The following is a 14,253-nucleotide window of genomic DNA, read 5'->3' as shown; positions in this document are numbered from 1 at the left end:
TAATATTCTTGTCCCTCTCTACTGTCCTCACATAAACTTTTGGATTGGCCTGGCTAGTTTATGAACAGAACTATTTTTTTTTTAATGGGCTTAGTTTTAAATGAATAGTTTTTTGATATTAAAAATTTCCTATCTGAGAATGTAGCATATCTTTCTGTTTATATCCTTTAATAGTGTTTTTAAGTTTTCCTGTTAACAAATCTCATTCATTTTTGTTGAAGTTTTTTAATAAGGTGTTTTATCCTTTTGTTGTTGTTTAGTCACTAGGTTTTGTCTGACTCTTTTGCAACACCACGGACTGTAGCCCACCAAGCTTTTCTGTCCATGGGATTTCCCAGGCAAGAATACTGGAGTGGGTTGCCATGCTCTGCTTCAGGGGGTCCTCCTCACCCAGGGATTGAACCTACGTCCCCTGCATTGGCAGGCAGTTTCTTTACCACTGACCGACTAGAGAAGCCCATTTTGTCCTTTTTGGTGCTATTTAAGTGAAGCCTTTAACTGGTGGTTTGATGGGAAATTTCTTTTTTCAAAATAGCCTGTATTATAACAATGGTGTACCCTGAAGAGGTACACCATTTGTAAGGGGAAAGTGATGTTGATGATTCAGGAGAAATTGGCAACAGCTGTAGGTGCCAGGACCTTGACCAGGTAGTGGGATGTGGGCCTGATAAGATCTGATATTTCCATCTTTACTTGCCCCAGACAATGATTTTCCTTTTGTATTTTACATGGTTTTTTAAAGCACCATGTATTCAGTAGAACAGGATCTACAGAGTCCTCATGACTCCTGAGATCATTTCACACATGAGGAAACTACAGCACTGAGATTTTAATGTGACTTGTCTGAAAGTTGTAGAGGCAAATTGGAAGTCAGGTTTCTTTACTCAGGTTATTTTTACCAATTTTATGTTTTTTCTCACTTCTTTGTGCTGAGTCCTCAAGACCTATGGTGCATGGTTATTTAAAAGTCAAAATCATGAACTAAGTAAGACGTAGCAGTTTTTTTTTCAATTGGAGTTTAAAATTGCTCTGCAGTGTTGTGTTAGTTTCTGCTGTACAACGAAGTGAATCAGGTGTATGTATGTGTGCATCCCTCCCTCAGGCCTCCCTCCTCTCCCCTTCCCAGCCCGCTAGGTCTTCACAGAGCACTGAGCTGAGCTCCTTGTGCTGTACAGCAGCTTCCCACTGACTATCTATTTTACACATGGTAATGTATATAAAATGGGCTTCTTAAGTGGCTCAGATGGGAAAGAACCTGCCTGCCAGTGCAGGATGCACACGTTTGATCCCTGGGTCAGGACAATCCGCTGAAGAAGGAAATGGCAACCCATTCCAGTATTCTTGCCTGGGAAATCCCATGGACAGAGGAGTCTGGAGGGCTGCAGCCTATGGGGTTGCAAGCCTAGCGACTGAAAAACAACAACAAATGTATATAAAGACATACTGATTTTATTAAGTTTTTAGTGATTCCTCTTTCTCACATACATGATATAACCTTGTGTTTTGTTTGACTGATATATACTTCTGTGTTATATGATCTGGGAAACTCAGATATCATTCTAAATTTAAGAATTCAGTGAGTGTTATCTGCATTTCCGTTAATCCTCAGTGTTTCTGCTGAAGTCCTTCCGGAACATGAACTTGTTCTTTTCACTAACCAAATAACGTAATTTGTATACTGTGTTCATGTTCTTGGTCATCTCATAAGAAATACCTATTTAATAAGCTTAGAATCAAGAATTTGATTATTTCTATTCAGTGTTTTGCCCTTTTCCCCTTGTGCTGTGTAGACTGTGTTTTATGTAATGTATATTACAAATCATATATGCACTTTGAATATGACATTGAATATACAGTTATTATTCATTTCAGTTCAAATTTGTTTTGTATTTTATATTAAACTTCTTTTATTGTTAATGTAATGCCTTTATGCTTTTGAAAGTCATCCTCTAGTATTCCAGGTGGGTTTACCTTATCTGTTAATTAAGTTTTTTTTACTTTGATCAGCAAAGATTTGAGTTCTCATCTCTTTTAATGTATGCCTGCTAGGTACTAAGACCTGTAAAAGTATGCATACATATATTCCCTCCCCACTCTACAATATCCTTAAATTATAGTTTGTAGTAAAGTACTTTTTATAGCATATAAAATGAAAATGTAAAGTTTAAATCACTCTAAAATAGCTCTGAAAGCTAAAGCTGTAAAAGTAAAACTCATAGAAGAATAGGACACGTTTGTGCTTTCTAGAACTCACATCGAGTGTCTCTAAGTCCCTGGCACGGTTCTGGGAGTAACGTAATAACACACTGAGCTGGAAGTGTTGAAGTCCCCTTCTACAGATGAGGTCTGTCGGGCCTTGCGTCTCTTTCTCCTGAATCACAGTGCCGCTTTTGTCTAGCAGTGGTTCTCAGCCCAGTGGTGTCGCTCTGTTAGGAATGGTTTTGGTTCTCACGATGACAGGAGGTTACTACTGACATCGATTAGGCAGGGGCCAGAGATGTGATACGCCAGATAGTCTTACATCACAAGAATTTTTCTGCCCCTATTTAGAAACACACAGCTAGTAGCTCTGTACCTTTTCAGTCCTGCCTCAAAGGTGATGAGAGGTTAACCATGCAAGCACATTTGTGAGTTGTACTATGGATTGTTATTACTGTTACTTTCTTTTTTAACTGTTTTTCTTTTATATTTATAATACTTTAAGGGAAATGCCCTATTGTTCTTCTGTCAGGCCCCATGAGGGGAATAATAAAGAGGTGGTATTCTCATTTTGAAAAGTTGATTGATCTGAAGTCTTTGGTTTAGTAATAGATGCAGAATTAGAATTTAAATTCACTGCTCTTTGAATGGTAATAATTTACCCAAGCATATAAAATCTTATTACAGTTGAACCTGATATCTTTATGGTACATAAGTACTTTTTATCTGAGATGTAGAGATGAGACATATTTGAAATAAGAGACTTCTAAAAAGTTGTACTAAGTGTAAGATCTCATAAACCTTGACTCCTTTTATCCAGCAAAATCATTGAATGTTTTTGTCTTTCTCTTTGTGTATTAATGGAAAGACCTTTTCAGGTAGTCTCACTAATTGGTAACCAGGGACAAATGTTGAGCTGTTTAACTGTCATAACTATACAACAACATACCTACAAGTAGATATTTATAAATAATGTGACAGTTTTGGAAATGTACTCAGGGCTATTCAAAGAGATTTGAAATTTCATTGTTCTTTGAAAAGAGAATTGCAGGAATGCAAAATTAGTTTTAGTTTTCTTTGATCCTGTGAGTTGCATCATATACGTGTTTAGCTTCCCGAACTTAACTGTGTCCTTTTGCAGCCCCCTCCATGTTATTTTTCCTGAAAACTTGGTCTGCTGTCCACTGAGTGAACTCTGTGTGCTGTCTCAGAATTTCAGTTCCCGTTTCTCTTACAGAGTGTGAATGTCTCCCCACACTGAGAGTAATTATTCAGGGTATTCATATTTTAAACATGGCCCTACATATACTAGCCATGTTCTTCGCTGGGTGCACAACATAGCAGTTGTGCTTCAGTAATTGAGGAGAAGTTGCCCGTATTGAGCATACTTGAGAGATGGCAGGGTATGAGTTCCAGTAGGAACTCCCTAGCAAGGAAAACTGATTAACCACCATGTTTGCCTTATACCCTGACTTTGGAAACCCAGGAAACAATATGCTTCCTTTACATTTTACAGTGGTGTGATTTACGCTGTGGCCATTTATCACATCTAAGTTAAGAGCATTATTTGGGGCTGGAAAAGGTGAGGGAGAGTTCTTTCCTTGTTCTCGTCTGTATCCTTGATCCCTCCTATCTTTTTGTTTTTCCACCCCAAGATAAGGAAAAGTGTGAATGAGCCTTACTGCTGCTGCTAAGTCGCTTCAGTCGTGTCCGACTCTTTGCGACCCCATAGACGGCAGCCCACCAGGCTCCCCTGTCCCTGGGATTCTCCAGGCAAGAACATTGGAGTGGGTTGCCATTTCCTTCTCCAATGCATGAAGGTGAAAAGTGAAAGTGAAGTAGCTCAGTTCTGTCCGACTCTGAGCGACCCCATGGACTGCAGCCTACCGGGCTCCTATGTCCATGGGATTTTCCAGGCAAGAGTACTGAAGTGGGGTGCCATCGCCTTCTCCGTGAATGAGCCTTACAGATTGGTTTAAATATGAAAATGGGGTTTGGGGAAGGGTTTTGAGAGACATCAGGATTTAACTGATTGGTGGTGGAATCTGGTGGTAGTCCCCTCTAAAGGCACGTGCAGATTTTATCTTAGCAGGCATTTTTATAAAATACTTCATCTGTATGTACCATCAGTCTCTTTCTTCACATCCTGTGCTTCTCGCCACACTTCTTATTGTGCATTTTTCCCTTACCATGCAAGTTTCAGAAATAAATTTTGTGAGAGCATGTACATTTTCCACATGGGAAGCAAACTCAGTGGAAGATGCAGAAGTTGGTAACAAATAGAGCTTTATAGTGAAGATTATTTAGTTATTCAAAATACTAATTAATTGTATAACAATGAAAAGTAGTGTTTGTCCCATTTGGCTCAGTGACTTTTTCTTGAGCATCGGCCATGTTGAAGGCATAGAACCTAAATGACGAGAGTGGTGTAGGGGGAGAGGATAGACAGGGACCCCCTCCTAAAGCTGTCTTTTCTCTGAAGCCTACAGTGCAGTGTGTTGAGGTGGATTGGAATAATGTTGTGAATAAAGAAACTGATGCTTTAGTTCATCAGAGCTTACACATACCGAGGCAGCCCTGTCCATTTGTGAAAGGCCTGTTTTCTTATCTGGCCTAGGATTTAAGGAAAAGACATCAAAAGCCACAATTTGATGCAAGTACTGCCTTTGTTTCTCACTCTCGTATGAGCTACATGTCCGAGATCTATGCATAAAAAGACAATGTTTGGATGAATATATTTTTGGCTCGGGTGACCACGCATCCAGTTTGCCTTGGGTGGTTTCACTCTGTGCATACATTATGCCTGGTTAGCACCGCCTTTCACTCTCAGAGGGGCACGTGTATACGTGATAAATTGTACAGATGCTGTGTTTGTAGTCCACGTTCATTTATTGTCGAGAAGATAATAACCAGAGGATGCCTACTTTAAATTCAGTTATAACTTTATTTTCTTTTTTATGGTTTTTCATAGGATGTTTTTTAATGGGAGGATAATTGTTTTACAGTGTTGTGTTTCTGCTGTATTCAAAAGCGTGAATCAGCTATAAGTATACATATAAAATCGCTTATAACTCTTATGCCTTTTTGAAAACAATATTTTAGCCATAATTTTTTGTTGCATAGTAAGATTTAATAATGGTATGTGTATACAAATACTTCAGTTTCACTTCTGTATTTTACTTATAATCTTGTGGAAATACTGAAAAGATGACTTAAAAAAACACGGAACAGAATGAGGTAGTTAATACTAGAGTTTTGTGGGTCACTTCCGTTGTTTAATAGCACCAATTTTATGTACAACTCTGAATGGATTTTTTTTTAGCTTAATGTATCTAAAAAGATATTGCTTTGTTAGCATATATGAAGTGTTTATCAGGATTCAAGCATTCTAGTCCACTTTCCTGTTTTGCATTATCCTTTTTATGGTTGCCGTAGCAAACTTTACTTTGGTGTCAGACATGTCTTTGCTTTGGTTTTTAAAATTGGCTGTGGCAAAATGTTTCAGCAGTATAGAAATGAGTGAAATACAAAGTACAAGATCCATTTCAAAGTGCCTTTCTCCATCCTCCTTTCCACAAGTCCCTGCAGTTTAGATTCTTTTTTTTTTTTTATGTGATTTATGAACAATACATGAGAAATTTCATTTAAACCTTGGTGGCAAAGCAAGTATTGGGAATTATTTTCTAAAAAGTTTTACTCATAGTGCTAAATCACTTTTGGATCATTATTTTTTAATGATTTCAATTTTAGTATTCAGATAATCCTTTTTATATTTGGCCCCTGCCATGCTTTGAAGTGATAATTTTGTGTTTGTCAACATGCTTTTCAAAAGTGCAAAAATTAGCCTGCTAAAATCCTAATGTCCCCTCAACTCAGTGAGATCACCGCTGTCTTCCTGGGATCACCTTCTCTGCACTGAGATCCAGAAACTGCCTATAGACAGAAAGCCTGTTGTAGTATCTGCAGTGCCGCTGTGTAGAAAGTTGAAGCAAATGTCTGGTTTATCTATTTTGTATTCTTTCTTACAGATCATCATTCCGTGCTACCTGTGGCCTGACGTCTCAAGTGTATTTTAAATATATTTTTCCAGTTTTCTGATTATTTACAACAGGAGTTCCACTTATTCTATCATGACTAGAAGTAAAACTCTTGATCTGTCATTTTATTTTCAAAACCTTCCAACCAGAATTAGCCCCAAATGCCTAGTCTATGATTGCTAAGGATAGAGCCTGTTAATTTTGTTGAAAAATTTGAAGGAACTTTTTAGTGTACAGTTTTTCAATTGTGTCATTAATAAAAATTAAAATTCTCTACCAGGTTCTCCCATTTTATATCACAACTTATTGCCTCTTATAGTTAAGGTGGGAGGGGGAAGCGGAATATACAACTAATTGTTACACTTTTCGTTTTTTAGACCTAAAGATTGTCTTCGGTCTATTATGAGGAGGGTAAACCATAAAGATCCTCATGTGGCTATGCAGGCTCTCACTGTGAGTGATTTCGTTTTAAGATCTACAGCAAAATTGTCTGCCAAAAGCAAGCCCTTTTAACTTCCGATTTTATCCTTTTAGCTTCTAGGAGCATGTGTATCAAACTGTGGCAAAATTTTTCACTTAGAAGTATGTTCGAGAGATTTTGCTAGTGAAGTAAGCAACGTATTAAACAAGGTAAAGAACATTATTTCCAGAAATGAATTAAGACTGTCTTCTTTCTTCATGTATTTTACATGTATTTTATTGTTCAATTCTTCACATTTTTAAATCACAAAGGACTAGTCTGTGTTTTTTTGTTTTTGTTTTTTTAGCTCTTTCTAGGCTATGTCTATCCCATGTATAAGTCCATGTTAGGTTTGCTGAGGAGACTACGTATTTATATAACTTGGAGCATTGGTTTTGGTGAAGCCAAATTAGGATACATTTAACCTTTTTTCTTCATCAGTCCTTTTTTCTGATGAAAAATATGTGCATTTTTCTATCTGATTAAAAGGTACCAGTTTATTTTGGGCACAGTTCTTACTGTGCTTTTTTAGTCACAGAGGTCATCTGCTTAACAAAATGTAAGGCATTCAAATCCAGCAGTTCAAGGAATTTTTAAAATTTAATTACTAAGTAATATCTAAGTTTTCCCAGTAAAAATTCATGCATTCTAAAGGTAGTTATCTCTGGCCTTTCTTGGTGGTGGGTGGAGTAATTATTAAGAAAAATTATTTTTAATGTTAAAAGGGGAAATGCTTCATGTTTTTTTGGGAAAAATGAGCATTTCCAAATTTTAGTAGGAAACAGTAAAGAAGTGAGATAATTTAAAATTCTGGACTTCTTTTAATACACTATGGTATGTGATAATTTTTTCCTGTGCTACTTTATTCAGTTATTTAGCTATATTGTATTTAAGGTTTTTTTTTTTTTTTTAATTCTTTACCATTCTGTTGATGTCTTGAATGTCCATTCAAAATGTACAGCTATTTATGAAGAGATTCTAATATAATATTTTCTTTAATTGAAGATGTGTACTCAGTACTTAGTAATATAAACAACTACATTGAAAGGCAAGCAGTTGCATACAGGAGAAAGAACTTCACTTTATTTTACATATATTTTATAGTGAACTTACTGGTTTTATACTTAAGAGGGAGATGCTGTTTTGAAGAAATGAAGTTTCCAGGAATATGGACAGTACTGGGCCTCAAGATAATTAAGTAATTGGAGGAAAACACAGTCATGCATATAAAAAATCAGGAATTAGAAATAAAAGAACTGTATTATTTATTCTCTTTTCCAACTTATTTTTTTATTGGTTTGAAAAAAAGAAAATAGATTTTCCTGTCTTCTTCATATGCAGTAAAATATGAGTGAGTAAAATACTCTGACATACTCTTAGTCGTAAAATACTCTGAAAAGTCATATCTTTCTGGCCTCCAAAATAAGTAACTGTATATCTAATGTTTTGATTTGATGTGGCGTATGTGATGGTATCATCTATTTTTTTTTCCATAATATGAAAATAAAAGTAGCTTATTTCTAGTAACCATCTGTGTTTTCTTATGTGTCACCTATAGCTAGGGATACTTTATGATTTAAAGAGAGATCTGAAATACTGTATTAAATCATTAACCAGAAAGTGCTTTTTTGTTAAATTTTTTTCTCTATTTTTCAGGGTCATCCTAAAGTATGTGAAAAATTGAAGGCTCTTATGGTTGAATGGACGGATGAATTCAAGAATGATCCACAGCTCAGTCTGATATCAGCAATGATTAAGAACCTGAAAGAACAGGGTGTTACATTTCCCGCTATTGGCTCTCAGGTATTTTATAGACGTGTGTACGCTGCAGTTTGTTTCTAAAGTTAACCATGTTTATTTGAATTTTTCTTTTTTTCTTACAAACCCAGGTAGTTGTTAATACTCCAGAGGAATTTTATTAATAATAGTAATCTTGCATATAAAGGTGCCCAAAAGAATATATAGTGGATTGCCAATGTTTTCCAACTTCCATTTCCCCAATGTTTCTTCTTTTTAAATGAATTAACTGTTTTGTTTTTTAAGTTTTTCTTTGAATATAATTTTAATGATACAGAGCAAATTGCTTTATTAGTTAGTACTGACATTCTTGTTAAATGCTCTTTGTGCTGTAATTTTATCTACAAAGAATGACAGCTCTGAAATAAAGTTTCCTTAAAATTTAAGGATGTGTTTAGAGGTTATTTGGACTATGAAATTTATGAGCACCTGTATTAAATGAGAGGGAGATATAAAGGGCTCATTAGGAGGGGAAACACATAAAACATCTTTCCCATTAATAAAAACTGACCAGCACAGAAGTCTTCTTTCTTCTTCCTAATAAATATAATTGACTGAAAGGCTTAATTTGCCTTAAAAAAATTATTTATGTAATGGGCTCAATCTCTAACTTATGTCATATAGGAAAAAAAAATGAAAGGGGACGTTTTTTATTCTTTTTCTTTTCTGGGTAACCATTATTTAGGATGTCCACCTGACTAAGCAGGCTTAAAATGTCTGGTAACTTACTGTATTGTCTTTCCCCACTATACCGCTTGGGGTGGAATGTAATGAGTGATGTGATAACATGAGTGGAAAACGCTTAGTTGTGAAGGGCTTGCATTCAGGGTTTTGGCCGTTTCAAGGGAATTATGAAGTGATTCATCTAGACTTTCTTCGTAAGGCACTTCTGATTTATCTAAGTCCTCTTGAGATGTGAAGATCCAGAAATATATTTTGGAAATGAAAGAAGAAAAGAATATTTTTCTTCTTACTTAAAAAATTAGCATATGACTAATTTTACAGTGATAAATTATGTCTTGAGAAGTAGTCATTCATAATTGATAGCTCGTTTTTACAACTCAGTATAATTTCTAAATCTCTGTAGTTAAGGAATAATTTTATGCAGAATAATCCAAGATACGGTATAATAACATGACAACAGAAGCAGCGTTTAATTATCAAAGACTGTACTCACTATGGAGAATGGAAGAGTGTAGCTACTTAGTGGAGTGTCAGTTTCTGTACCCTGAGAACCTGTTCTAGAGCTTATGCTCACAGTGTAGTTCGTGGACCATCAGTCGTCATCATCAGCTGGAAGCTTGTTAGGACTGTCATCTCACTCATGTGTGGAAACATGCCACACCAAGCAGTGGATTCATCAGCTCCGTTTAAACAAGATCTCCGATGATTCTGTGCACATTAAAGTGTGAGCAGCACTGCTCTTAAGGACAACTTTTAGTGCAAGTGAAAACTGCATTCCTGTAAGAGAAGGAAGGAGAGTTAATCTGGTTGATCCATAGCTTTGCTGGGTTAACCTCGAGTCTCAAGTAGTTGTGGGAGCCACTTTAGTGATCCTCTAATCTAATCCCCTCATTTTACAGATGAGGGTACTGAGCCCCAGAATGGTTAAGTGACTTGCCCAGGGCCACAGCTAGTGGTTGACAGAGCTGGAACAGGCCTTCCAACTCTCAGTCCAGTGTTCTTTCCACTACACGATCCTGCCTTCCGTTTGCTATTGAGGTTAGTAGATATGTGTCTGTCCGGACTAGGATTTGAAGGATAAAAAGTGGATTGAACACTGGGAAGAGTGCTTACGTACTGATGGGTGTAGACATGGGATTCCTGTCTTGTTCAGAAGATTCAAGATGTAGATTAGCAGTAGGAAAGAGTGACTTTTTTTTATGTAGATGTTATGAAGTATGTGAAAGCTCATTCTGTTATAGCTGCTGTGTTTCGCCGACAGGAAATATGTAAAATGCGTATAAACTATGATGAGGTAGAATGGTGTTTTATTTTTTTTAATAGTAGCTTCTGAAGAGCTTGTTTGTCATTGAAAATCCTGTTTGTAAAGAGCTCCTTGTTTAATTAAAAAAAAAAAATCTGTCATCTGGAATCAACTGCAGAAGTCCCTACAAATTTTATAGCCACTTGGTCGCTTATGCTTACAACATTTTAGTCAGACTAGATATTTGTTAGCATATTTAACAAAAGCCTCTGGAAACATGAGGACTTTTTTTTTTAAGTATGGTTTGTCATCCAGGTACAGAAGAAAATAATGTAAAAATATTAAGAAAAGTCATCCTGAGTCACCTGACTCTTGCTGCTGTGGTTCTCTCATAGCACTGACTTTTGACCTCAAGGGAGCAGTGATGCTGGCTCTGCTGCTGCGTCTGACTGGTTAATAAGACAAGTAGCATTGCTATACTTGGAACCTGATGATAGAAAGGAACTTTGAAAAGAGAGCAGTTCAGGAATGTAGAGCTTAATATAGCTCAGTTCTGCGCTTCCTTCTTGACCAGTAGAGATCCCTTCACAGACCATAAAAGATCTATATGTCTAGTTTGTGAAATTCACTAAATTGTGAAACAAAAAGCATATATAATGAAAAAGGTTCTCTGATGAAGCATACCTTCAGTGTTAAGAGGTGTGTGATAATAAAACATTTTTATCCAGGGAAGGTTACAGCTAGAGGTGGGTCAGATTGAAAATACTTAATGTTCTATTCAGTGAGTCCAAAAGCTCTTTTCTTATCAGCTTTTCTAAAAATAAATGCCTCGTGCATTTGTTTGACATTATAAAATTTATTATGTGAAGACTGTATTTACTATAATGTTGAATATTTTGCCTTTCATTTAGTCAACGATCATTGCTTATAATATTTAGGGCCATATGCCCTCAAGGAGTCTCCCTGGTAGCTCAGTTGGTAAAGGATCTGCTTACAATGCAGGAGACCCAGGTTTGATACCTGGGTGGAGAAGATCCCCTGGAGAAGGAAATGGCAAGCCACTCCAGTATTCTTGCCTGGAAAATCCAATGGACAGAGGAGCCTGGTGGGCTACAGTCCATGGGGTCACAAAGAGTTGAACACAACTTGGCAACTAAACTGCCACAACAGCCCTCAAGGAACACACATCCTGATTATGGAGATAGACATGTAAGCAGCCTCATTCTGTAGAGGAGGAACTTGAGACACAAGGAGGCTGGAGGCTTATGGGCTCCAGGTTCGTGCATTAGAAGGTGGTACATCTGGGACATACACTGCATTGGCCTGACTCCACAGCCTGCCTTCTTATCTACCCATGTCCTAGGACCTTGTTGAAAATCAGAGGAACGCAAAGGAGGAGATGCTTACTTAGAGAGTTTAGGAGTGTTTCGCTGATAAAGTGATATTTTAGCTATTCCCTGACTTTTGGGTTGAAACTTAGTAGGAAAAAATGTGGATGGAGTAAAAGGAGCTAGAGGGGAAGACGTTATGAGTAGAATCAAGTGTGTGTCAGAGGCGTCAAAGTGTGTGTGTGTGTACGCGCGTGCCAGCAGTTCTGGTAAATGATGGAATGGTTGAAAAAGGAGGCTGGAGTCTAATTCTCCTTGATGGCCACCAAAAAGTTTCAGGCTTTGGAAGCTTTGTGATTCTATAAGCATGAATCAATGTGTATGTTTGTTTACTTGTCCAGTACTTTATTTACAAAATATGTTTAAGATGGACAGTAATATATTGTCAACATTGACTACTAGTATTTTAGTTTAGAAGATAGTATAATCTTATGAACATTTATATTATTATATAGAAATTTGGATTCCTGACTTCTGAGCTGGAAGGAAACAACAAAATATAAGTCTTGTCTAGATGTTTTAAAAACTACTTGTTTTAAAAGTAGTCATCTCCTTTCCCCTTGCACCCCGTTTTCTCGTTATAAAAATTTCCAGAAATGTTGAGATCTCCTCTAGCCTGTGTTTGCTGGTTTACATACTGGCTGCCTTTAGTGTCCCCTTTTCAGTCACATCTGGCAAAGTGTGGTTGTTCTGACATCCCTAAGAAATGAATGCTCAGTCTGTTTTCTCCAGTCCTGCCTCAGCTCTGTCTCCTTTCAAAGTGGAGACTTCTCCCCCTTGGATTTCTTTCTTGTTCAGAAGTCTGGTGGATTAATTCAAGGAGGGGTCTTGTGAGTTCTTAGATTAATGGGAGTAGGAAAATTTGAGAACAGCTTTCAAATATCATTTTTTTTTTTTCTGTGTTAGGCTGCAGAACAAGCGAAAGCAAGCCCAGCTCTGGTAGCCAAGGATCCTGGTACTGCGGCTAACAAAAAAGAAGAGGAAGATTTAGCGAAAGGTACATTTTTTAAGTCCCTGACCCTGGGAAGATGATAGGTCTCTTACTTGATATTTTTTCCCCTAAGATGTTTAAAAATAAAGGAAATAGTTCACAGCCAAAGCTGAAATCTGCTTTGTTCTCCTCTGTTCCTCTCTTCAGTATCACTTTTTTCCTCTCCTCTTCCAAGGCAGCTACTGTCGTGTATGTCTGTTCAGTCTTGTTTCTATAATATTTTTACTATATCTGTGTATCCATAAATAATACCAAATACTTGTTTGTTTCCAGCAAATTCTTTTTTCATAAATACTGCACTCTAGGTACCGTCTGCAACTTGTTTTTTTCATGCAATGTTTGAGATCTATTCATAATAAGGTATTTATGTCAAGTTCATTTGTTTTAACTGCTGTATAATATTCCAGTATTGGCACCTGCTTTAGGTTCTAATAAGCACCTGCTTTAGTCTATCTTCCTTCCTACTGATGGACATCTGGATTTTCTGATTTCTTTTACTATAATGCGTTTGCAGCATTGAATATCCTTTTTCATGTTCTTCAGTGTGTGTGTGTGCATGTGAAAGATCGTTTTGTGGTATTGTTGCCTTATGGAGTAGGTACATCTTCAACTTTACTACTAGTTGTGGCTTTCCCATTTGCAGTGTATGAAAGCTCTTATTATTCACTTATTATTTCTAGTCTCATGATGACATTTGGTATCGTCAGAGTAATTTTTGTGAATCTGATGGGTTTGAAATGATACCTAATTAATTTTTATTTTCTTGATTACTAGTGAGGTTCAGTCCTTTTTTGTGTGTTTATTAGCTGCTTTGATTGTCTCTTTTTCTATATTTTTTTCCTAGGTAATGGTGTATATATAGTTTTTATTTTGGATATCAACCTTTGCTTGTTATACCTGTTGTGGATGTCTACTCTTGGGTTTTGGCTTATAGTTTAACTTTGATAATGGCATGTTGTATTAAACAAGTTTTAAATTTTGATGTAGTCAAAATTTTTGCTTTTCTTTTACAATTTTTTTTAATGTCTTAAGGTATTTTCCTCTCTCCCAGGCTCCTGATTTCCTATTTTTTCTTGTTAATTTTAAAGTTTTATTTTCTCATCTAATCTTTTATTCATTTGGAACAGAGGTGGCAGGGAAGAAGGGATTATGTATTGAATTGAAAATGGTGTAGTCAATTCATTAAGATTACATTACAAAGCCTGAGTGGTGATGGCCTGCACTGGGGAGGAGATAGAGCAGACACATTTAAGATTTATTTGGGGTGTTAGGTGAGACTTCACTGCATTTGTTTCCAAATTCCAGTTCTTAGATTGCTTACCTGAGAATGACCTTTGGAACAATAAAACACAGGCTCTCAAATGCTATCTTTGAGACTCCTGTTTAATGAGCCCCCAGTGAAGGACTCCAGCTTGGGACTTCTGACTTCCAAAGTGATTTTGATTATTATTTGG

At 36.6% G+C, this 14,253-nt stretch overlaps 1 protein-coding gene across 2 annotated transcripts in view; it reads left to right on the top strand.

Annotated features, from left to right (window-relative positions):
* STAM (signal transducing adaptor molecule) overlaps nt 1–14,253 on the top strand; it is a 55,896-nt gene that overhangs the window by 24,249 nt on the left and 17,394 nt on the right. For both annotated transcript variants that reach the window (XM_070381896.1, XM_005891919.3), the window contains 4 exons: nt 6,614–6,689; nt 6,771–6,866; nt 8,353–8,499; nt 12,715–12,805. In XM_070381896.1, coding sequence (XP_070237997.1) covers nt 6,639–6,689; nt 6,771–6,866; nt 8,353–8,499; nt 12,715–12,805 — 385 coding nt within the window. In that variant the 5' untranslated portion in view covers nt 6,614–6,638. The remainder of the gene's footprint in view (nt 1–6,613; nt 6,690–6,770; nt 6,867–8,352; nt 8,500–12,714; nt 12,806–14,253) is intronic.

Source organism: Bos mutus, chromosome 13 (assembly GCF_027580195.1).
Source record: "Bos mutus isolate GX-2022 chromosome 13, NWIPB_WYAK_1.1, whole genome shotgun sequence".
In the NCBI taxonomy this organism is placed as follows: Eukaryota; Metazoa; Chordata; class Mammalia; order Artiodactyla; family Bovidae; genus Bos; species Bos mutus.
Note: the sequence above shows the minus strand (reverse complement) of the source record. Positions and strands in the feature narration are given on the sequence as shown.